General features: G+C 42.0%; 1 protein-coding gene across 1 annotated transcript; it reads left to right on the forward strand.

The window, feature by feature from the left end:
* Positions 1–25,952, forward strand: LOC124712501 (alpha-1A adrenergic receptor-like). Its single transcript, XM_047242838.1, has 3 exons — positions 1–15; positions 92–334; positions 25,419–25,952. Exons 1-3 carry the CDS (start codon positions 1–3, stop codon positions 25,950–25,952), a joined length of 792 nt encoding a protein of 263 aa, XP_047098794.1.

Below are 25,952 nucleotides of genomic sequence, written 5' to 3' on the forward strand. Positions count from 1 at the left end.
ATGCTGTTGATTACTGTACTTATACCTTCATTGACTAAGTTGACTGGTTAAGGGCGACTCTCACGCTGCGCACTGGTGTGGGCCGTGCTAGGTGGGCGGCAACCTGCTGGTGGTGTGTGCGGTGGCGAGGTCGCCCACGCTGCGGCTGCCGACCCACGCGCTCGTTGCTAACCTGGCCGTGGCGGACCTCCTGCTGGGCACCGCGGTGCTGCCTCTGTCTGCCGCCAGGGAGCTCTGGGGTGCGTGGCCGCTGGGCGCCGCCCTCTGCACCACGTGGACGGCCCTGGACGTCCTCTGCTGCACCGCCTCCATACTCTCGCTCTGCGCCATCTCGGTGAGGACCGACCTATTCATTCCTATCAACACACAGTGCTCTACACACTTAACTGTACAATTTTTATTTACAAAATAGATGTAGCTCATCCTCTGTGAGAGGACTGGAAAACTCTCCATCTTCCAGGTGAATTTTGCCATCAGCAACTGTAAGATTTCATTTAATGCGTTGCCTCTCATCTACTAATGAAATCGTACATGAATTGAAATTTGCTATGCTATGATGATTTTTTCCGCAAATCTGTGCTTGGAAGTCAATGTGTGTTAGAAGTGCAGTCAGAGCAACACTGACTCCTGCTATGCACATTCAAACGCAGCTTTTGAAAGGGGTAAGGTATAAAATGAAATCAGACGACAGGATGAATAAATCAAATTGTGTACACATGGAAGATAAAGTCTGCGAGCTGTATACATACAGGGTGGTCGGAAATTCCCGTTACAGACTTCTAGGACTTGTAGAGGGGAGTGAATACATCGTATTTTAACTAGGAACCCACGTCCGGAAACGTCATCCAACGAGACTACAGAGCGTCAGAGTTGTAGGCGCGGGCGTTTGTAAATGTACATATTCACGGGATGATTCCGTGATGATGTTACGGACTTCCTTGGATGATCGAGAACGATAAATGTATTAATTGAAGTAAGGATCCTTGTACCGGAAACAAACGAGTCGAAAGTTATAAATGAAAACCGTTCTGATACCTCTGACAGTTGAATACATGTACCGGTTCTTGTGTTGCGAAGAGTGTAGGGCTGGTAACTTTCAGTGGTGGCAGTGTGGACAAAAACGAGGAAAAACTGATCATTAAACATGGGCTCTAAATTGCATTCCTGAGGAGCTACGACCATTCGTTCATCTTCGCTAATGTGAAACACATCTCCACTCCTGAGCAAGTGTTCATATCTACCTATAACTTTGACGCTCTGTAGTCTCGTTGGATGCGGTTTCTTGACATGGGTTCCCATTCCAAATACGATGTACTCACTCCCCTCTACAAGTCCTAGAAGTCTGTAACGGGAATTTCCGACCACCCTGTATATGGTAGAGAAGAAGACATTACCAAGAAGCAGACTAATGTGTGCCTAACAGATTGATGTTTGTAATATTTTTCTATTCAGTTATCTGCATTTCTTGTCAGTCTAGGATCCAGTACAATCTCTGGACCTACATCTAATCGACTGGTTTGGATGAAAACTACTTTTAAATTTGTACTTAATAGAAGTTGGTTAACTTTCAGTTTCAAAATTTTTTTCAGTGTTTACATTATCACCTTTCTTCATGTGGTTCTAGTTTCCGTACTTGGTTCCTGAAGTGCACAAACGCGAATTTTAAGCACTTAAGCTACACCAAAACGTCTCAGATCATTAATTTTTTGATTAAGTTCATATAATGAGAGAAACTGTTGCAGACTGAACTGTTACAAAAACGACTAGCAAAGGAAACAAAATCAAGGCAGTGTATGATGTTATATTATAGACAACTTCCATCAATCAGGACTTAAATTTGTTAACATTAAATATTTAATAACCATTCCTGTACCACAGTTCTTATGATAATTTTTGAATAACGTATATTTTACTAACAACGGAACAGCTGCTTTTTAATTCCCTGTAGTCGTCACAGAAATGCGAAGTGTCTGTTCAATGACAAACAGAAAAAACATTTTCCTTATACCAGCTACAACTATTAAAAGAAAAATTAATGCATTCAGGCAGTAATCACTAGTTTCTTCAGACAGGATTTGGATGGAGTAAGAAATGATCGTAGCCTTGTTCTGCATGTTGTGCTGCATAGCAAGTATAGTTGATAAAATTCGTAAAATGTAGTGATGCAAACTGACAATGCGCAAATCACTGAAGTTTAACAATACTCTACCTCTGATAAACCTGAAATGACATACTGTTTGACAGTTTTCTGAAAAAAATCTTTACACTGTTAAGAAACTTTTTTATAGAGAGGCTGAGTCAAACTATTAAATCTGGTAGGAATCCAAATTATATTAACAGTCTTGTCGTCATAGTACTAAGAATAGAGGTGTCATTATGTCCAGGCCAAGGGTCCAACTAAAGCAATGAATTAATTTCTGCAACTAGCAAGATGTTTTGAATGTAATTTTGAAAAACATTCTCTCACGTTTTTCCTGGTTTTGCTACATCGATTACAAGACTTTTTACCACCTAAATACCTTTCTTTAGTTAATATTAATTAATTAAAACTTCGATAAAGATACATCAACTCTCAAACTACTTTGCCTAGATGAAATACGATTTCAGTTTCGAAATCCTCTGGTCAAACACAGTCGTTTGATAAACATCTCAATAATCTTCTGCTTGGTTTTATTTTATAGTTTTTCTAGTAATTTGTTTAGCCTTTCCATCCTCATTTCAACTCACCTCAATCGGTATATTATAAACATGATATCCCCGTGAGGAAAACGAATAATTTTTTGGGGATTCCAAATGTCAATTAGATGCACCGAATTATATACACATCATAATTCTGACATATTGCTTTTTTAACGCCATTTGAATATTTCCACTGCATTTAGGGACTTGGAGTTCAAAGTTATTAGTGGTGTCTCGTGTAAGAGCCACATCATGAAAGCATAGGTGGATCTCACAGTGGTATGATGTATGTAACCTGTCGTAGGTTTATTGGTTTCACAGCATTCCTTGTTATTTTTTGCAGCTGACAGCGTCAGACAATTGGTGTTGGCGGTGCCAAAGGCAATTGAATAAAATTAGTTACTTACGACAGAGAAGCGCTAGAAATAGCAGAACTACGTGCAGTCAGGTGGAAAGGAAAACATGTTCTCTCATGAATATTCGTCTCTTGGATTTGCTGCTTTTATATTTTTTTTCCGTGTTTGCAGTTAAACTTACTGGACATAGGCCCCGCATTTTTTATTTGGGTAACAAGAAAAAACAGTGTTTTACATAAAAGGCAGAACCTATATCCAGCAATTTCTCTCATAAAGTTAGGAATGAAGGAAAAGCTCAAAATTATGGATTCACTTATGCAGATAGCTGATTGCAGATAAAATACAGACGGCCTAGGCTCAAGGCTAAACTCGAAAATACAGTTCGATAACGTAATATGCCTATTTGAATTGCATTTGCGTTCTTGTGAAGGAAATTAGCTCTTTAGCTTAGTGATCGAATGTATCACAATCTCAGGTAGCCGGACTAGTATAGCTAAGCTACTTTTACTGCACACGATACATTGGTGATCATGATTATCTCATTCTGTATTAATTAATAATAAAACTGTAGTTGTGGTAAAGACTTTAAAAGCCTCTTAATCTTCATAAAGGTTCGCCTCTTAATCTTCATAAAGCTTTCACCGAACCGAACCTTGCATCAAAAGAATTAACAGTTATCAAGCTAATCACAGCCAACTTCCGTTAGTCAAACGACAACCTCTGCAGGAAGCACTACCATAGCACCCGCAGTTAACAGAAGGTCAATGTGTCCAAAGCTGTATCATTTGACACAGGGAATTAGGAGTTCTGGTACGCAGACAAATAGACATCCATACTCATATTCCTACCATCACAGGCTAACCACAGTAGCTGAAGTGTAGAATTATCCCATTACAGTTGTACAAAGAGACATAAAACTTCTAATATGAGTTTGTGAATGAACAATGTGTCAAATGTCGTCAAATCCAATAGATCTTAATTGATAAAATAAAATACTGTAACACGCATGTGTGATAACTTAGGATTAAGTTACTATATATATGTTACTATGTATTTCTTAAAATTGTTATGTGCTTGATTAAATATCTTCACGTTTTCAATGTCAACCAGTCATATTGTGATAGAGTACGTCGTATGAAGTTCCAAACAAATGATAGAGATGTTGTTATACCCTTTAATTGGAACGAAATGAATTAATTGCTCAGGATAGAGCTACTACCATCATCCTAGGCAGAAGTAGCTAAAACACAGTACTACCACATCAGTTGTTGCTGAGATCGATCTGCATGTCACTAATTTTGGCGATGGGGTAGAACGTGCTTCTAGCGTCATCTTTTTCAGACCAATAGTTTTTTCCATAAAAAGCCACCGTGAAGTCCTCTTTCCAGCTCTAATCGTTCCCATTTTTGCTTTACATCAGTATTTATCGGCCATATGCAGCCTACCTCGACCGCAACAAACAGTTGCCTGCTGAATAGCTTACCCTAACACACAACCAAAAGCTGTCATTTATTTTAAATACAGCAAAAAAAAACCTTTAGTTTTGCAGAGTAGTCTGAAACGTATCAGCGGAATTCTAAGCCGACCTGTTTCAGATATTAAACATTCCACTGATTGAAGAGAGCAAAATATAAGAAATAATGAAAGACGTGACTAACATCTATAGGTTGTCAGAATGTTTATCCGGTCCCTTTTTTTCATTTAACTGTAACAGTGGTTATAGGAATCAGCTGGCGACTTTCATAATCTCCCTGATTTGCAAAGGACGTATACTCGATATCTTTGGCTCTGTGTACAGTAATGGAGATAGTACGCTAGAGAAGGCAAGAGGCTTTACTTGCATAATCTGGTACCGCGTCATATGTTTTGCAGTTTCCGTTGGGATCCGGGTTGGTGAGAGCAAGACTGTTTGGGTAAGATTTTTCTGCTGAGAGTGACCACTGGGTTCCAGGTATGTTAAACTGTTGAGGATACCTAGGAAGTATTTTCTAAGCTTTTCTGAATTCAGTTTGTTTAAATAGTGCATTATTTTATTTCAAGTGTTTCACAATTTTTGGTTAATTAAAACAGTCTATGTCGCTTTGTGGTTCTGACTGCTTGTGGTTAGATGGGTCCTTTTTTAAAACAGGTTCTTACAGTGCATAAATAATGTCGCTCCATACTTTCAGGGGCAGTTTTCATGGTTAAGCCAACTACCTTTTGTGACTGTTTGCTCGTGGTACCAAGGACTGTTTCACGTTTCTCATGGCGTTAAATACATCGCTGCAGTGTTTTCTTCTTAACTTTGACTAGCTACCTGTCTAATGTTACACATGTCAATTTCCGTTTGTAATTCCTCAGACTTTACCAAGACTTCTTTGTCAATCAACACGCGTGGCTGATCGTTTAGGGCCCTACTGTGCTCGTTTTGCTAGTCAACTTTGTTTCAATACTGCTGCACTGTTAGTCCCGATCATTCGCGAGTAAAACTGGCGAGGTTTAATGTGCGTTCCTTTGGGAGTACAGCCACGTGGAGGGCATGCATGCAGTTTTCTAGACAAACTTGTGAATGTAGCGTACCATCGTTTTCCTTGTACATTCCCGTCACCCACGCAGTACAATAAAATCGGTCGCTTCTCCGTAGGTTAATTAGGGATTTCGGCATGTAACGATCCTTTCATTATCTGGTTCCTCCTATCCCACATAGAGTGATTGGATTGAATTACTGTAGCAGGTGTTTTCTTATATTACATGTTTGTAGGGTATGATAATTGGAATTCAGTGAATACGACTAGTGTGCTTGTTATTCATATGAATAAATGTTGGAATGATTTCATCTCTTGTCTGTTATTGAAAACGTAATGATAACATTTTCCCTTCTCTTAACTGATCCTGGTGAATAAATTGAATGTGCATAGGGGACGACCAGCTATTCTTATATTACAGAACCTATAATTAAATAAATGCGTATGTTTTGTAGTTACCTAATGAATAACAGTCGATCGAACACGTTTTTATCGCACTCTTGCACATAATAGACACCAGTTTGTACTTTTAAAATGACGTCTCACAAATTTCAAGAGTTTCGTAAATTGCAATGGTTAGAATATTGTGATTGCCAGCAGGAGTCAGGCAGCAACAGCCGGCCGAGACAGACGTAGCGACAGGGAAGTAGCCGATTTTGTGAGTTTTATGAGTTCCTAACCAGGAGCGAATTTTATAAGATCTGTGTGCTTTAATAGTTTAGTTTCTTGAGTTTCTGCGCGTTAATTTAATATCTGATGGACACAGTTCTCGCATTTTCCTTTGCAATGGAAAGTAAACTGATTTTGTGACGTATTACAAGTTCCTAATCAGGGGTGAATTATTTAGTTCCATCTGAGTGCTTCGGTAGTTAGGTTTCTGAATCTCTATGTATTAATCTAATTTATTAAAAATATTTAAATGTGTGTGAATTCCTAAGGGAGCAAACTACTGAGGTCATCGGTCCCTAGACTTATAAACTACTTAAACTATCTTACGCTAAGGACAACACACACACTCATGCCCGAGGGAGGACTCGAACCTTCGGCGGGAGGGGCCGCGTGATTCGTGACATGGCGCCTCATACCGCAAGGCTACTCCACGTGGCCTAATTTATTAGACACAGTTCCTGTATATTCGTCAGTGTCTACAGTAGAGTTCTGCAGCATGTGCTAATAGTCCGTTTATTTGGGTGGTTTAGTTTTCCACGGTCTTTAGTACGGATAGGAACTGTGACTTTTGTGTGCGGGTGCGAGCCGAGTTGGTAACACTTCGCTCTCAGCTCCAGACTGTGATGGCTTTGGTTACACAGCTTGAGGCTGCAGTGGATGGACACCACCGTTGTGGGCCGGCCGTGGGGATCCATCAGACGTCCAGCACGTCCGAGTCCTCAGATCGGTCCTCACTGAGGTTGACCCCTTACTGTGGTCGAGTGGGAGGTGGCCCTGGGGCGTAGCAGGCGGCGAAAGACTTCCTCGGGGACCGCACGTAAGGCTTACCCGGTTAGTCTGACAGACAGCTTCCAGGTACTGTCTGTGGCTGACACTGACGCTGAGCCAGACGCCGTCGCCTATGCTGTTTCAGAGGAAATCTCTCAGCGTGCAAGATCCGGACAATCACAGAGGGTGGTATTATTGATAGTTGGGAGCTCCAACGGTAGGCGCATTATAAGGCCCCTTAGCGACATGGCCGCCAAGAATGGGAAGAAAGCCAATGTGCACTCTCTGTGCAAGTCTTCTGGTCCAGACTGTATACCAATTAGGTTTCCTTCAGAGTATGCTGATGCATTAGCTCCATACTTGACAATCATATACAACCGTTTTTTTGGAACATATATAGTGTTCGAACGTTATGAATCGCCTCGAAGGAAACGGTCTATTGACACACAGTCAACATGGATTTAGAAAACAGGCTTTTGACACTGTACCACACAAGCGGCTTGTGGTGAAACTGTGTGCTTATGGAATATCGTCTCAGTTATGTGAATGGATTCGCGATTTCCTGTCAGAGAGGTCACAATTCACAGTAATTGACGGAATGTCATCGAGTAAAAAAGAAGTGATTTCTGGCGTTCCCCAAGGTAGTGTTATAGGCCCTTTGCTGGTTCTTATCTCTATAAACGATTTGGGAGACTATCTGAGCAGCCGTCTTAGGTTGTTTGCAGATGACGCTGTCGTTTATCGACTAATAAAATCACCAGAAGATCCAAAAAATTGCAAGACTATTTAGAAAATATATCTGTAGGGTGCGAAAACTGGCAATTTGCCATAAATAACGAGTAGTTTGAGGTCATCCACATGAGTGCTAAAAGGAATCCTTTAAACTTCGGTTACACGATAAATCAATCAAATCTAAATGCAGTAAATGCAACTAAATACTGAGGAATTACAGTTACGAACAACTTAAATTGGAAGGAAGACACAAAAAAATGTTGTGGGGAAGGCTAACCAAAGACAGCTTTTATTGGCAGGACACGTAGAAAACGAAACAGATCTATTAAGGAGACTGCCTACACTACGCTTGTCTGTCTTCCATTTCGAATACTGCTGCGTGGTGTGGCATCCTTAATAGATAGAATTGGCGGAGTACATAGAAAAAGCTAAAATAAGGGAAGCACGTTTTGTATTATTGCGAAATAGGGGAGAGAGTGTTACTGAAATGATACAGGATTTAGGGTGGACATCATTAAAAGAAAAGCGTTTTTCGGTGCGGCGGAATTTTCTCACGGAATTCAAATCACCAGTTTTATCCTCAGAATGCGAAAATATTTTGTTGATACCTATCTACGGAGGCAGAAACGATCACCATGCTAAAATAAGGGAAATCAGAGCTCGTACGGAAAGATATAGGCATTCGTTCTTTCTGCGCGCTATACGAGATTGGAATAATAGAGAATTGTGAAGGTGGTTCGATGAACCTTCTGCCGGGCACTTTAATGTGATTTGCAGAGTATCCATGTACACGTAGCTGTAGATTGTCCGTACATCGCTTTTTCACTAAATCTGGTATTTCCACTAGAAATTGGAGGCTTTACATTACTCCTGGCGTTACACCGTGCTGGAATCTTATATTTGTACCAGGGAAGATGTGTGGATAATATCGGAAACACTGCTAAAGCTTTTTTTTTGGTGAAACTTCTAGATGCCTGTTGAATTCCTGTAATGTGAAGGTTTTATGCACGAGAACATAGTTTTTCACAAATGTCACCAGCTCTAAAAAATACAAAATTTGAATAACATAGTTTACAAAGTGGTGTTCTTTGTATACTGGGTTTACGTTCGTGAAGCATAACTGTATATGGTTTACAAAACAGGTGAATACATCTAGAGAATGCTAAATCGGTAGAACCTGGTGTTGTTAATTCAGTTCCAACATTATTGCATAGTAACACCGGTATTCTTGCTGTTTTTTTTATAATTTCTTTTTAATTTTTTTACCCGATAGCTTTGAGAGATGGTTTGGCTACTGACTAACAGCGTCGCTACAGTGAGATCATCAGATTAGGCATTTCGTTTTCACCTTACATTTGGCCTTGGATGGACTGCCCGCAACTTCAGTACAGTAGCTTAGCAGGCATGGGGCACGTAACACCCAGAAAGAGACAGAAAATACAAGGCGTTCCATTTACGACGCGAGCACAGTTTCTCACGCAGCGAAGGAGCCGGTACCAGGGAGCCAGCGGCAGGCTCCGAGAGCCGCATTATCTCTGACCCGCTCCTCGACCTGCAGCAGGACTTACGAACGTCCTTGGAAACAAGTACTACACAATTGATGTGCCATTTAGCTAATGCCCTGTTACAAGTCACGAATAAGACGTAAATAAATTAAAAAAGAGTTCAAATGGCTCTAAGCACTATGGGACTTAACATCTGAAGTCATCAGTCCCCTAGACTTAGAACTACTTAAACCTAGCCAACCTAAGGACATTACACACATCCATGCCCGAGGCAGGATTCGAGCCTGCGACCGCAGCAGCAGCGCGGTTCCGGACTGAAGCGCCTAGAACCGCTCGGCCACCGCGGCCGGCAAATAAATTTAATACTGTAAGGGTGGCCACTAGGCTTTACTACCTAGAAAGGAAAGTATTACCAGATTGACTGACAATTGTGTAGTTAGGGAGCGTGGGATAAGCACGAGAGTGCTCCTGCTGTCATAGGAAGTCGCACCCCAGACCACAACTGCAGGTGTAGGTCCAGTGTGTCTAGCAGGCAGACAGGTTTGTTACAGGTCCTCAACTGGCCTCCTTCTAAGCAATACACGGATAGCATTTGGACCGAGGCAGAACCGGCTTTCACCAGAGAATGCAAATCTCCACCCTGCCCTCCAATGAGCTCTCGCTAGACACCACAGAGGTCGCAGTTGGCGGTAGATTGGGGTCAGTAGAATGCACGCTACAAGGTTTCTGGCTCGGAACTGTCCTTGAAGTAACCGATTTTTAGCAAGGCGGCCTTGACTAGTATCCACTCAATTCTGTATACCATTAAAAAGTACACATGACAGTGCTCCTGGTATAACTTATAGCTTATTGCGCATAAATTATCAATGAGATTTCCTCTGTTATAGAAAAATTGTAACAGATAACTCATAAATCGATGTATTACAGCAAAATCGTAGTGTACATTGCCAGTGGATGTAAATTACTAGATTCAAATTTGGATTTTAACACCAGAAGCTAACAGTGTATACATAACATAACTTGATAGGGGCGTCAGTTACTGGAACTTATGACTGTATACTACACCAGAGGCTGATAGTTTATGTGTCCTAATCTGGCAATGGATGTCAGTTATCGGTTGTAAAATATTACCCCATCAAAAAAATGGTAACGAATTGTTCTGCAGATTACCTTTGTTACACGAAATTATAACTAATAGCCCCATACATTACTGTTGTTACACATTACTGCAAAATAAAATTCTACATGCATTTAGCAAGGAGGGAGAGGGACCGCATGTGTACGACAGAAAAGAGGCTGACTAAGCGTCTTGCGTATTGGAACACTTGAACAAATCCTGCTGGCACTGGAAAATCTCAACTGGCTGAATATCGTTTGTTTGTTTCTTTTGGCCTCTAGAGTTTGTAGTCTAATTAGCCATCAAGATCACTTGTTTGCGTAGAATAGATGGTTGTACAGAGAAAATACATACATGCATATTTACAGAATTGGAAGCTCAAGCTATCAATTTTTTTCTACAGTAAATATTTAACAAATAGTATGGTAAGTAATCCAGACACAGTTATGTTAGCAATTCACGCTAATCGCTTTGTCTTGTTGGAACAAGTCGCAACATGTGGGAACAATTGTCAGCTGGCTCAGTCAGTCATGCAAGGGGCAATCTATGACAATTACATGTAGCAGTGGTAATGTATGAGACAATTTATTACAATTCTGTTTGATGCTTGGGATACCATTTGTGATCCAGTCGCTGACACTCACTGTCAGGGTATGCTACATACACTGTCAGCCAATGGTATTAGAAAACGGTTGTAAATTTTTGTGGACGGCAATCATACCGGTACGGCGGCGGCCATATTGTCGCGTCTGCCTAGAAACGTGTGGGTACGCATTTGCTTTCCTGTCATGTGTATATCCTGCAGTGTCGGTACGATTGCCCTCTTCTGTGACTGAATGGTGCTGAAATTTGTTGCGAACATCTGGATCTACTTGCATTTTCAGGAGCCCTTGCATATGATTACACTGGATCGTTGCGAACTAAATTCGATACTTGCACTTGTGTTTGGGGAGACTGATGTGTTCAAAAGGTTTGAGTGACGATCACATTAGAGAAATACTGCTAAATGAAGACTCAGCTGCGAAAACTGGTAGTGATTTCGAAGAACACGAAGACTGCAACGTATTACCAAGAAAAGGTGAAGATTGATCGAGTGACGTTGAAATTATTCACGGAGGGGACCTTCGCAGCCGAGAAAGATGGAAAACTTCCGGAAAAGTGAGTACAGATAGCTGACACAAGACCTATCTACACTTCAGAATTGCGCTTTTCCTAACGAAGTGAATCCTTATTATGGACTAAGAGAGGAACCTAGTGAAAGTGAATATTTTGAGCTTATACTGGGCAGGCAATTGGTGATATATGTTGCCAGTGAAACTAACACTTTTATAAACTAGTGAATGAACGATGTCAAGGACCTTCCAGAGGAATCCAGTGGACAGTTACAAGTGCAGACGAGAGGTATCAGTTTTTAGCAGTCTGCATACTGGTGGCTAGACCCATTGACTGAAAATCCATTTTTTTCGAAAGTAATGTATAGGTACAGACTTCTGATACGTCTTACAATGTTACATTTTAGTGATGTAGGCGTTTTGGGAGACGCTGACAAGGCGAATAGGCTTTGTAAAATATATTGTGAATTTGTTGACAGTGAAATTCAATTCAAATCTAAATCCAGTCGGAGATTTCTGCATTGCCAAGTCTCTAATACTGGGAAAAGTAGACTTGCTTTCATATAATATATACCAATCAAAGGGCACAGATTTGGAATCAAATCGTTTATATTGTGTAATCTTGAAACTAAATTTATTTTAGACGTTATAATGATAATGTATACAGGAAGAGGAACAGAACTGAAGATACTTGCGACGTGGCGCTGATATAAATTCTCTGTCGAAACCCTACCTCAACAAAAAGTTACGCTTCATGCATTACTTATTAAGCAATCAAATACAATAAAATGAGTTGATAACAAAATTGTAATTCATTAGTTTTTATATTTCAAAAACCGATGTAACTCAACAATCCCGAAGTACCTCAGTCCGGAGAGCCATGTGTATAAAATCTTAGACTTCAAAGGGTTAAGATCCAGTAGATAATATCTACTGTGAGGTTATGGTGCATATACATTGTCAGCTTATCGTACTGGAATACTATTTGAGATACTCTAGCTGATACCCAATGATGATGTATGGGGCGATTTGTTACAATAATGCTGTAACATGCTGTTTGATGGAATGACCTGCAACAATGTTGATGTTTGGGGCAAAGCGTCATGAAGTCTCCACCATGCAATAGCGTAAGTTAGCTGTATCAATGGAACACGAAACATGTAAAAAAATTTTGTACTTAAATATGAAGTTAATTGTCTAGCAGGGTGTCCCTATAATATTTGGATGTCTTGGAAACATAGGTGAAATTGTCTCGTTGACCTTATTTCTTACCTATACTAACCTGTATTACTAATGGCCAGTATGTCATTTTATCGAAGTTTTGTGTAGTTTCCGCTGTGTGACAGTATACATTATCATTATCAGAAGAAGACGAGAAAAATTTTGTATAGTAAAGAGAAGTTAATACATAGCGTGGGGGTCACCATAATGTTTGCCTAGCTTCGATATCTGTGGTATAGGAACTGAGGCGAGTTTTTGACGAATAATATGCGCAATTTAGATGTGGAAATAACGTTGTTTACTTTAGTACAAAGCTCGAATTTTTCTCCTTGTGTGGAATTTTGCCCATCTTTGTCTTTGATCGTTTTACAATTTACATTTCATGTTTGGAGCATCACAAACTATCGTTGTGTGTTACGAAATACGTAGTTCAAGTGATGTAATGGATTAAACAGTTCACCAAAATTCATAGTAATTTTTTAGTACAATTTGTTGCGTTGAAGTGTCGCAAAAATGTAACATAGATGGATAAACATGGTGCTATAGGAATGTTCAATACCAAAAAGTACTAAAAAATTGTATCAGCCAGTCAGTAACAAAGATTATATTTTTCTAGTGTATAACAGCATGCATTTTCTTATTCCTTTCTAAAATGGTGCTTGATGCGGTGAAACATCACCGAAAAACTTTAAAAATACCAATTGGACAAAGTGTGATCTATGTACCACATACACCCAAGTAGGCCTTAGATCGTAATGCCAATATCATTATCTGTTTTGAAAACTATTACAGGCAAGGATATAGTGTTATGGCACTTAGTTTGGTAGCAATCATGTTCCAGTTGTCAAATGTAACTTATGTTTTAATTGCACTCTTCCATTGGCTAACAGTGATAGAACAGTAATTCAGACTTCCTATTCACTGCTTGCCTGTTCAGAATCATTTTAAGCAACGTATGTTTCGTACCGTTACACACTTGATCAGGTTCGTTTTTGTGCAGATTCTCATTTAGGTCTAAAATAATGTGTCAGCTGTCCACTTAGCACATTTTTTTAGCAACATATGTTTTGTACTCCAATAGAACAATTTATTCACGGAAATTGCATATCATTTGAGATTTCACATCATGTTTAGTCATGAATTTTGACACATATTTTAGACATGGAATTAACATTGTGACCCTTGGCATAACAATTGGAGTGTGTGTTTGTGTGTGTGTGTGTTTGTGTGTGTGTGTGTGTGTGTGTGTGTGTATGGTGTGTGCGCGCGTCTGTGTGAATGCGAATGCATGCTTATACATTTTGATAAATAATACAGACAGTTTGGAAGTGGAAGTAATTAACTTGGGGGCTCCAGTGTGCCTTAAAGTAAGCGTGGTACAGAGATCCAGATAAGTTCATTGACAAGTGCTGCTTTGCATGCAAGTTAGATTACAAGTTATACAAATATTATCAGTATCTTTACATATTTTTATAAATCATCAAATATATTTTGACATGGCACGAAATTCAGATCGTTCAGATATTTTTGAACATGTTGAAAAATTCAGATTGTTCAGATACTGTTGAACATGGTACAAAATTCAGCTAGTTAGATGGCTATTTACTCAAAACGCAGATTGTTCAGGTAATTTTTAACATGGCAGAATATTCAGATCATTCAGATATTTTTGAACAACAGGCCATGTTGGATTCTTGCTTCACTGTACTCAGGAAGTATAACTGAACCGGTTCCACCATGTCGCGTTTTTTAAAAATTTTCCCCACTGCCCTTTTACATTTTTAAATTTCCCGTCTCAACATTTTGAGTTTTTGAATTTCTAACCGGAGCCATCTTGCATTTTTAAATTGCCCGCTATCACGATGTTGTGTTTTCCAGTATCCCAGCACTGCCATTTTCGAGTTTTTGCGACTGTACTCCCACATAGGGGCGACCATTTTAACTTGTGCCAAGGCAGCACATCCATTCTATTAATTGTATTTTACAGTATGTGCATCATGGAGATGTTGGACCGGAAATTTTCTTCATGCTATGTTTTTTGGGATACCTGAACTCGAAGAATAGTTGACGTTGGAATTCTGAAAACCATTATCAGTTACATAAAGAGCCTTTGAATGTTGTGAAAACAGAACTGTTGTGCGCTTTTAGAAATGAAATGTTGGACATCTTTTTCTAGTAAACCATAACTTTTGATATATATGTGAATAAAGTACAGCAACACTCTGGATCAAAACTATGAACTAAAAAATAGACCAGCAGTTATTTAATGCATTACAACGCAGGAGCGTATAACGCGAATGTACCTGCTGGCGTAATACGAGATCCTTTTGATGATAGCAACTGACCTAAGAGCACTTTTTATGAGCTTGGTAAACGCAATCACGCTCCATCAGAAAAAAACAGCATGTTAAGAGCAACGTTTCCATCATGGATGGATTTCAACAGTGTGTTGTATTAATGACGTCTAGCGACAGCATCTGTCTTGATCAGACTATGTGCTACCGTTACCTTGTAAGGTTTTAGTTCGAGTTTGTCTACAGATCTTTTAACAGATGATACTGATTCACTAGTCTGGATTGCCAAATGGTTCAACAATTGACGCTACCTGCAAATGGACACGGCGTGTGCTGCGATCAGAACCTGAATACCGTGCATTGATTTTTATGTGCAACACTTGAGCAGTGCTTCCTACGTGAACACCGTGCATTTGATGGCAGCGCCAGATTGTTCTGTCTTTGTCGCAGGTGACGCGTCTGGGTCACCATCTACTTGGAGCACAGAGTCTCCTAGCAACACTCTCTCAACAGCATTTACTTACACGAAATGCTTACATTATCGCTTGCTCATGTGCACCATGTGTCGAAAATTATCTGGACATCTATTAATGGATGTTAAGATGGGGTGTGTGCTATTTTCACCAATTTGCTTGAACTGTGAATGGCAGCCCATTCTTCCTCAATATCCAAGACCAGAGTAGGTAGCGATGTTGGACAGTGGAGTCTGAAACGACGTCGATGTTCTAATTTTTCCCAGAGATGTTCCTGTTGGTTCAAGTAAGGGGCTCTGGATAGGTCATTTGTTTCAGGAATGTTATTATCCTCAAACCAATCCTCACGGGTGATGCTTTATGACAGGGTGCATTATCATGCCAATACAATCAACATCTCCGAACTGTTGTCCTCCTGCATGCAGGCATAATGCTGTAAAATATTTCACTGTTCTTCCACATTAAGCGGTTTCTTAAGCGCTCCATATAGTTTCACTGTACAGTGGCATCGCCAACTCGAGCACTGCTTAGCATTGACTACAAACGGTTCAAATGGTTCTGAGCACTATAGGACCTAACATCTGAGGCCATCTGTCCCCTAGAACTTAGAACTACTTAAACCTAAGTAACCTAAGGACAGCACACACATCCATGCCCGAGGCAGGATTCGAACCTGCGACCATAGCGGTCGCGCGGTTCCAGACTGAAGAGCCTGGAACCGCGCGGCCACAGCGGACGGCTCATTGACTACTGAAATATGTGGCTTATGAGGAGCTGTTTGATGACTGTACGCAATTCCTTTTAGGTTTCCTAAGACCAGTTATTGTGCTAGATGGACTGCTGGTAGCACTTTGATACGAGTAATTCCTTACGCTAATTTCATTTGATTTTTTGCAGCAACCCTTCATAATACTCGGCGGTTCCTGCCCGTCAGTACATTAGGTCCGTCTGGTCTGTCTTAGCTGTGGATGTTCCTTCGCTTTCCCATTCCGCAATCATGTCACGAAGAGACGACTTGGCCAGCTTTGGGGGTGTTGAAATGTCTCCGATGGGTATGTTCCTCAGATGACAGCCATCGAATAGTCCACGCTCGAAGTCGACATGCTCAGCTGACCGACCCATTCTGCTGTCGTCACTTTTCTACTGACAACACAATACTCCCCGTATTCTCCCCATATTCTACACTACTGGACATTAAAATCACAACACCACGAAGATGACATGCTACAGAAGCGAAATTTAACAGACAGGAACAAGGTGCTGTGATATGCAAATGATTAGCTTTTCAGAGCATTCACAAAAGTTGGCTCCGGTGGCGACACATACAGCGTGCTGACATGAGGAAAGTTTCCAACCGATGTCTCATACACAAACAGCAGTTGACCGGCCTTGCGTGGTGAAACGTTGTTATGATGCGTCGTGTAAGAAGGAGAAATGCGGACCATCACGTTTCCGACCTTGATAACGGTCGGATTGTAGCCTATCGCGATTGCGGTTTATTGTGTCGCGACATTGCTGCTCGCGTTGGTCGAGATCCAATGACTGTTAGCAGAATATGGAATCGGTGGCTTCAGGAGGGTAATACGGAACGCCGTGCTGGATCCCAACGGCCTCGTATCACTAGCAGTCGAGATGACAGGCATCTTATCCGCATGGCTGTAACTGATAGTGCAGCCACGTCTCGATCCCCCAGTCAACAGATGGGGGCGTTTGCAAGACAACAACCGCCTGCACGAACAGTTGGACGACGCTTGCAGCAGCATGGACTATCAGCTCGGAGACCATGGTTGCGGTTACCCTTGACGCTGCATCACAGACAGGAGCGCCTGCGATGGTGTACTCAACGACGAACCTGGGTGCACGAATGGCAAAACGTCATTTTTTCGGATGAACCCAGGTTCTGTTTACAGCACCGTGATGGTCGCATCCGTGTTTGGCGACATCGCGGTGAATGCACATTGGAAGCGTGTATTCGTCAGCGCCATACTGGCGTTTCACCCTTCGTGATGGTAGGGGGTGCCATTGGTTACACGTCTGGGTCACCTCTTGTTCGCATTGACGACACTTTGGACAGTGGACGTTAAATTTCAGATGTGTTACGACCCGTGGCTCTACCCTTCATTCGATCCCTGTGAAACCCTACATTTCAGCGGGATAATGCACGACCGCATGTTGCAGGTCCTGTACGGGCCTTTCTGGGTACAGAAAACGTTCGACTGCTGCCCTGGCCAGCACATTCTCCAGATCTCTCACCAACTGAAAACGTCCAGTCAATGGTGGCCGAGCAACTGGCTCGTCACAATACGCCAGTCACTACTCTTGATGAACTGTGGTATCGTGTTGAAGCTGCATGGGCAGCTGTACCTGTACACGCCATCCAAGCTCTGTTTGCCTCAATGCCCAGGCGTATCAAGGCCATTATTACAGCCAGAGGTGGTTGTTCTGGGTACTGATTTCTGAGGATCTATGCACCCAAATTGCGTGAAAATGTAATCACATGGCAGTTCTAGTATAATATATTTGTTCAATGAATACCCGTTTATCATCTTCATTTCTTCTTGGTGTAGCAATGACCAGTAGTGTATTATACCAGTAGGTCCATCTCCTGTGACATCTAGCGGTAAAGTCCGCGTTATATAGGGATGACTGGATATTTTTGATCAGAGATTGTGATACTGGTTGTGTTTCCTTTATGTTAGTCTTAATGAACACTAAACTTAAAACATCTGTCTCCTTTTGTCCAACAACACGAAAATCAGTACTAAATATTTAGCACAACCCTGAAGCTGAGCTGGAAGATGGATGTGTCTGGTGCATCATACGTATCTTCCTACAGCACATCGGATCACCACTCACCCTCTCATGCGATCACGACACAATTCCGCACGAGCTGGCGAACTTGGTAGGCACACGCTATGACTAATCTATAGGGTGCAACTTCCTCATTTCGTCTACAAATATACTTTCAGTATTTTTAATGTTTTTACACTCTGTCGTCTTCGACTGAACATTTTTTCATTGCTTCTGTCGCACTTACTCATTGTACTTCATATGATGTTATTGTAGGCAATTTGTGTAATCGCTTCTGTCGCACTTACTCCTTGTACTTCATATGATGTTATTGTAGGCAATTTGTGTAATCGCTTGTTGGTAATAACTTAACAGGTTTCAACTTTTGTTTATATAAGCTCAAGCCACTTTACTTAACTCAACAGGTTTTACATTTAGTTTAACTGTCACACATTTATCTTGATCCTAAATGCGACTGATTCATCAGACGTAGTGTGAGTTGATATCTCTCTTGATGGCTATACCCTGTCCAGCCTCTCGATGACACAAGTGCGGGTGCATTGTTATTATGTTTTATTGTTCATTGATAGTGGCACTATTTTCCGTATTTTATTGTTACACTGATTACAACACTTGTTTTGGCAAGTCTTATATATTATATGGAAATAATGGCAGGAGTAGCAAACATAGTAGGAGCTGTAGCAGAAAACAGACTGTTTATTTGTTAAAAATAGAAAATAGAGACAAATTAGTAGAATAAAACTCTAGAAAGTGAGAATAATGGACATGAGGAAATCAAGGAAGAGGAAGAGAGAGAGAGAGAGAGAGAGAGAAAGAGAGAGAGAGAGAGAGAGAAAGGGGAGATGGTGGATTGTGGAGAAGATGTGGGATGTAGGACATAAAGACAGAACAAAAAGACAATGCAAGTGATTAAAAAGGAAGAAAAGAAGCACAATTGGAGGAATAAATGAGCGTTTCCCTCATTTCCTGAATGATAAATTTTTCGTACTTGTTAATTTACTGAGGATGACATTTCCCTGAAATGGAGCACAGCATTGAACTATGCACAGCATAGAGGATTGCTTGTTGTAGAGATGAACAGCAAAAGCTGAGAAGGAATTTGAGAATGTTTCTGGTTTGTGGATGGGTACAGCTGTTATACAAATTCTTTTGGTTGTGATTATAATGAGATAATACATTCTTGATTGGTGATGTAACAGAAAACAAAAATGAAGAAGACAAAATGTATTATAATCACATAGTGTGGCTGATGGCATCAGTCCTTCTGAGTGCCTGAACAACTTGTATGTATTAACAATAGCAACAGAATCGCGATGTTTTGTAAAGTGAAAAAGTCTAAGGTACAAATGAAATACTAAGAAACGTGTATTATGTTTGTATCAGCGTTTCAACAACACATGAGAATGCTGTGTAAGAAGGTTATTTCAAAAGTATGACAAACTACGAATACGCTAGTACACCACAGAGTAAAAAGGTAAAGAAATTATTGTTTTTTGTTTAATTTACGCTAGTGTAGCCGCAGGTCACTCCAGGTAGAGGTACTGACGTAGCTATGCAACAGAAAGAAACACTGTTAGTCGGTCATGTACATGTCCACACATCGCTATAGGAGCATCAGTCACCAAGCACAAGTCAAACATTCAGCAAAATGTCAATCGAGAGAGGGAGATAAAATCGTTAGCTCTTGTTACATGAAGCAACAAATATTACCTAAGATGTAATAACACATTTCAGAGGTCTGACAGTGGAGTTAAGAGCCTTTAACAAATTGTTAAGTTAATGCAACCCAACGAGAAATGCTAACTACTGATAAAGAAGCTGGTCACATTCGGTCATAACGAATAGACCCTCATATTGTTACCGTCTGCCCATCTCCCCAAATATCACAGTCTCTAGCTCTGGATTCAGTTGGTCACTTGGATCGATAGTGTTCATAGTGAAGCACTCGATTCGATGATTATTACAGTGCAGTGACATCAATGTATTAAAAGTTCGAGCACTTCTTGTGAACACGCTACTTTCCCTTTCTGAGATGACAAAATCCAAGTAACCACGACCTGCCTATGACATCGCTAATAGGGAGACTGAGGGTCTTTCAACATAAGTACATCTCGGGTGCTTATCGCACTAACATCATCATCACTACCGGGTGAGTGGGCTATAAGGTGCCTCTGCTCTTGATCATCAAAGCAGGCACTTCTGGATGCCAGAGCCTACATATCTGGTGGGGTCAGAATCAAACAACTAGACGATTTCCGACACTGTGGCACGTCCCAATGGGTCATCACAGGTAATCGTCATCTTCTAGAGCGGACTTCAGTGTGCTCTAACAGCAACGGGTCACACTCTCACGCTACGACTTCGCCCACAGACTGCCAGAAAGCAGCCCACAAGACTTCAACGAAATTGCTTAGGTAGCGATTCTGTCAGCTCTCTCAGCCTAGGTGTCAGTGGTCTCCACCATGACGATGGCATGAGGCAGCAGCTGAAGCTGACAAAAAGACACTGAACTGTAAACCGTAATCAATAAATGCTAACTTGATAGTCATGTTTTATTGGCGCTGAGAGATGCTCTATGGGTCCATAACACCATCCTGACGACCTAGAGGATCATATATAAAAGCACAGGAAAAAATTTAGAACAGAATAAAAGTAACCACTAAGTACGCCATGAAAACGCTGAAATATTCTTGTGTTTGTATATAAAAAAAAAGAAAAAACAAAACAGTTGATTGCATAACAGGTATACCTGAAGCCAGTAATTTTATTTACAAATACGGCTACAGTAAGAACTCCGAAACCAAGCGCTGAATATATTCACATTGTTTGTGACATACAGAGCGATATTTTGATCCGTTTAGAATCTCAAATAATACATAGATAATGCTGAATGAAACTGAAGTCATGCACAATCTTTTACATAAATTAATAGATACATGACTATCGCTACTTTTAGGTCACACATATATGACAAGTCAGAAGAACGTTAAAGGAATTAATCCATACATAAAACGATTTTATTTTAAAAGTTTCGTCAGAGGCGCATTGTCTGAACGAAGCACATTGATTAGAAAACGCTGAAACTTTTCACTCGTGAATCAACCGAAAAATGATGGTAATAATGGAATCTCTTTACTCCCTCTTGTCTTGTCCAAGCAGCTCTAACTGGCGAATGAATTCGAGGGAATGTGCCATACTTTTACTTCTATGTGAACTTAGCACGTGCCTCTTCCGTAAACGGTACGCGATTGCCTATTCCAGGCACAGGTGGCTTCCAAAGGTCATTCATATAAATGAGAACGGTTTTTTAATTTTCAAGTAAACTATTGATGCAAAAAGAAACGCAAGAACGTGCTCGTTGCTCAAAGTTTTTGCAGGAAGTGTTCCTGCACGTGTCGAGACGCTATCCTGTGTATGTTGATAAGAACGGCCTCAAAATCTTATCAAATATCTTATTTTCTTTCGATATTCGCTTGAAAACTTTTGTGTAGTTTTCAACATTAAGAGTAGAAGGTTCATTTCGTCTGTCCTAGGAGGCTCCTTCGCGTCGCCCAAGTCAAGCTCACGATGACATCCTGAATCCACGCACTCTTTGGCGATATGTGGCAGGCGAGAGTAATTACGCAATCTATTGATGAGCATACTTAATCTTAAGCGTTTTTGGAGGATCCTTATACATTTTATGCACTAACATACTATCTAACCGGTTAAATATGGGTCGACGACAGCCTCTCTTTGGCCCCCCAGTATAGTGCTAAACTTCTCACTACCCCATAATCAATAATTAATGCTCTATACTAGCCAAACTACTTTCAGAAGGATTCTAGGATTTGACCACTGGACTGAAATACACTATCTCATCAAAAGTATTTGGACATCAGTGTGCAACGCTCTAACTGATTGACCATTAGAAGACAGAAAAGGTAGACCTGCAAGTGTAAAAGGAGGCGGCGGGGGCTGCTGTGCTGTCGGTAGGGAAGCAGTAACATCAGACTGGGTTGCTCAGGTAGCACAGTGATACTGAACGTGGGCTAGTCATTGGATGTCACCTAAGTAGCATTTCCATCAGGGACATTTCAGTGGTTTTAAAGCTGCCTAATGTTAATGTGATTATGATGCGGAAACAGGAAAGAACAAATGGAGCTAAATCAACACCAGGGCGACTTCATGTGTAAGTATTAACGGACAAGGACCTTCGGGCAATACGACGGGTCGTTGTTAAAAACCGCATGAAATCAGTGGAAGGAATCACTTGTAAGATCCAAAATTCTACCACCAGTCCAGATAGCACAATCGCTGTGTGTCTGGAACTGAAAAGGGTGGGGTACAATTGTCGAGCAGCTACGCATTTCTTTAGTCAGTGCAAAGCGACACTAGAATTGTTGTAAAGACTGACGCCTCTGGACAGTGGGTTACTGAAAACGAGAAATTTGGTGTGATGAGGCGCGCTGTACACTGTGGGAATCCGAAGAATGGGGTTTCAATGTGGCGTCTGCCCGGAGAACGATACCTGTCATTATGTGTAGTGAAAACAGTGAAGTATGGGGGCGATTGTGTAACGGTATGGAGGTATGTTTCGTGGTGAGTGTGTGGTCATCTTATTGCACTTAAGAAAACGCTATGAGCACTGTATAATGTGCACAACAGAGCAACGGTCCAAATGTGATGACTGCTTTTATAAGAATGACTGTGCACCTTGTCGTAAAGCAGCGTTTGTAAGCCAATATTCTGTGGACAATATCGTTCCCCAAATGAACATGCTTGACAAGAATCCCTTTCAGAAGCCAGCTCAACGTCTTTGGGTTGAGTTAGTACGTCGACTACGCTCCTGACAGTAGGGACCTACATCACTTCTCTCCGGTTCACTTCTTCAGACATTGAGACGCGTTACTGAAAGTATCTCCAGCAGAGTTTGAGCCGTTACAAAGCGAAGAGTGGACAGTTCATATTACTGTCATCTATTAGGTGCATAGACACTTTTCATCAGGTAGTGCATCGCTAACAGCTCATATACCACTTTATTTTGGCTCTAAACGGCTCGACGATAATATTCACAAAACCTTAGTAGGAACACAGCTCAAATTCAAAAGGTTAGAACACTATCAAAAACACGTCATTCAAATTTCCACAGAAAGAAATAGAATTCATTTGCGTTAATTAAAACTTACCGTGTTGGATTTGTTCCGAGAACCTTACCTCCAGATAATTAACAGCTCCTCGCTCTGAAACAAGATACCTCTTCGTTCACAGGAAGACAACAATGGCCTAGAAAATCGGAGAAGACTTAACAGAATTCCACGGGTGCACGCAGGAACTCACTTTCGTGTCTTTTTGAAAAGTAACTTCGTTGATCACAGAGGATCACTAACTCCTGACTTCAGTTGAGTACATCAAAACAGCGACTCTGCCCTACATGGATAACGAGTTGCTGGTTCAATCACCTGCCGACTGCAAGTCGACTCCTCTATATCTCATCCAGACAATTCCAAGAAATTATTTAGCTCTTTCAGCTAGCCACCCTTAGGAATAGAATTCCATTGGCATTTTTTGTCCCTCTTTACTGAAATTTCTCTAGAAGGTGCTGCTTCCTGGCAGTTTACTTCCATGAGGTGTTGGAAAAAGCCAACCATCATGGGACACTTACAGCACCCATTCAGAGCCTGACTGGTCGGACGACCCACTCGCTAACCATAGCCACAAACTGTACGATTGTGTGTGGATGCCGGCGATCACTTCATGCACGCTAGCTGGCTGTACTGACGCGGTGTAGGCTGGCTGGTAGCAGTCAGTATAAAGGCATTCGTTCACATCCTGACTGATTCATTGACCCACTCAACAGCCACAGTAACGACTTGTTTGGCATTATGTGGAGACTGGCGACTATCTGGCTGTACTGATGAGGTGTTGATTGGCTTGTAACAGTCAGCACAATACATAAAGGCTCACCAGTACAAAAAAATGGTTCAAATGAGCACTATGGGACGTAACGTCTATGGTCATCAGTCCCCTAGAACTTAGAACTACTTAAACCTAACTAATCTAAGGACATCACACACATCCATGCCCGAGGCAGGATTCGAACCTGCGACCGTAGCAGTCGCGCGGCTCCGGACTGAGCGCCTAGAACCGCTAGACCACCGCGGCCGGCCTCCACCAGTACAGCCGACAGACCTGGCCATAAGCCCATCAAAGCTACACAGGCGAGCAGGTCGGGCCTGACCTGACCTGCTTGGGAAGTGGGTCGGCGGATCAGTCCGCGTGTGTATCGGGACCATAAGAGGTAGAGGATCGCTGGTGGAACTGAAACACCTGAACTGTGAACCGCGTTGTGAGCTCATCGCCCATATACAAGTGAACGGGTCAACAGACCAGTCAACCCATGAATGAGGGGACATTCACTCTCCCTTAAGACAGATTAGTAACCTAAGGCCATAGCTCAGTTACAGCTCGCCAAATTAAACACTTTTCAGCCGTCTAGTTTCCAAACTTGTTTTATTTGGCTACCAGTTTCAGCATTTTTCTACGCCATCTTCAGGTCCTTGACCAACCTGTAGGAAGATTCTACCTCGATTCTGATCAAAACAAAGGCCAGCAATAGTGGTTCAAATGGCTCTGAGCACTATGGGACTTAACTTCTGAGGTCATCAGTCCCCTAGAACTTAGAACTACTTAAACCTAACTAAGCTAAGGTCATCATACACATCCATGCCTGAGGCAGTACTCGAACCTGCGACGGTAACGGTCGAGCGGTTCCAGACTGTAGCGCCTAGAACAGCTCGGCCACTCCGGCCGGCCAGCAATACTGGTATTAGTAGAATTTTGCTGTAGCAATACGGTTTTTTTTTTTTAAAAAAAAAGAGGTGGTGTAGTAAAACGCTGAGACTGGTAGCCAAGCAAAACAAGTTTGGAAACTAGACTGCTGGAAGGTGTTTAATTTGACATCCTGTATCGAATAGCCGAGTCCCGCAACCGTCTCTAAAAAGATTGACATGCAGATAATCCAGTTAAGGAAATTAGGGAAAGATTGGGTCCATATAGATAAAATTCCACCTGCCCCTTCTAGCGAAATTGGCCCTGACATCCACAGCAACGAACTGGACGGACACACAGGAGCACAGGAGCGGTCAGGAAATGGTAAGTCGTAAGAGAGGTGTGCACCGTGCGCCGTGCCTCGCAGGTGGACCGGTACGTGGGCGTGTCGCGGCCGCTGTCGTACGGCCGCATCCTGACGCGGCGGCGCGTGCGCGCGCTGATCGCCGCCACGTGGCTGTTGGCGCTGGCCATCAGCGTGGCGCAGCCGCTGGGCTGGCGCGAGGGCGACGCCTCCGGCGGCGGCAGCGGCAGCGGCGAGTGCCACGTCAACAAGCAGCTGGGCTACGTCATCTTCTCGGCGGCCGGCTCCTTCTACCTGCCCGCGCTCGTCATCCTGGCGCTGTACGCGCTCGTGTACCGCGCCGCCTCCCGCCACGAGGCCTTCCTGCAGGCCGGCCAGCGCACCACCCGCTCCGCCGTGACGCTGCGCGTCCACATGGGCGCGCCCGGCTCGCGCAGGGGCACCCTCGCCGCCCACGACGCCGCCGACGGCAAGGTAGGCCGGCTGCCCTCCTCACTGATCATTTTAAATATGAACATTTCTTGTAATACCGCAAAGCAACCACGGTTATTCTTCGAGCGTTCATTCACCGATATGGATTTTGAGTTCATTCACTGA

This window comes from Schistocerca piceifrons, chromosome 1 (genome assembly GCF_021461385.2).
Source record: "Schistocerca piceifrons isolate TAMUIC-IGC-003096 chromosome 1, iqSchPice1.1, whole genome shotgun sequence".
Lineage (NCBI taxonomy): Eukaryota > Metazoa > Arthropoda > Insecta > Orthoptera > Acrididae > Schistocerca > Schistocerca piceifrons.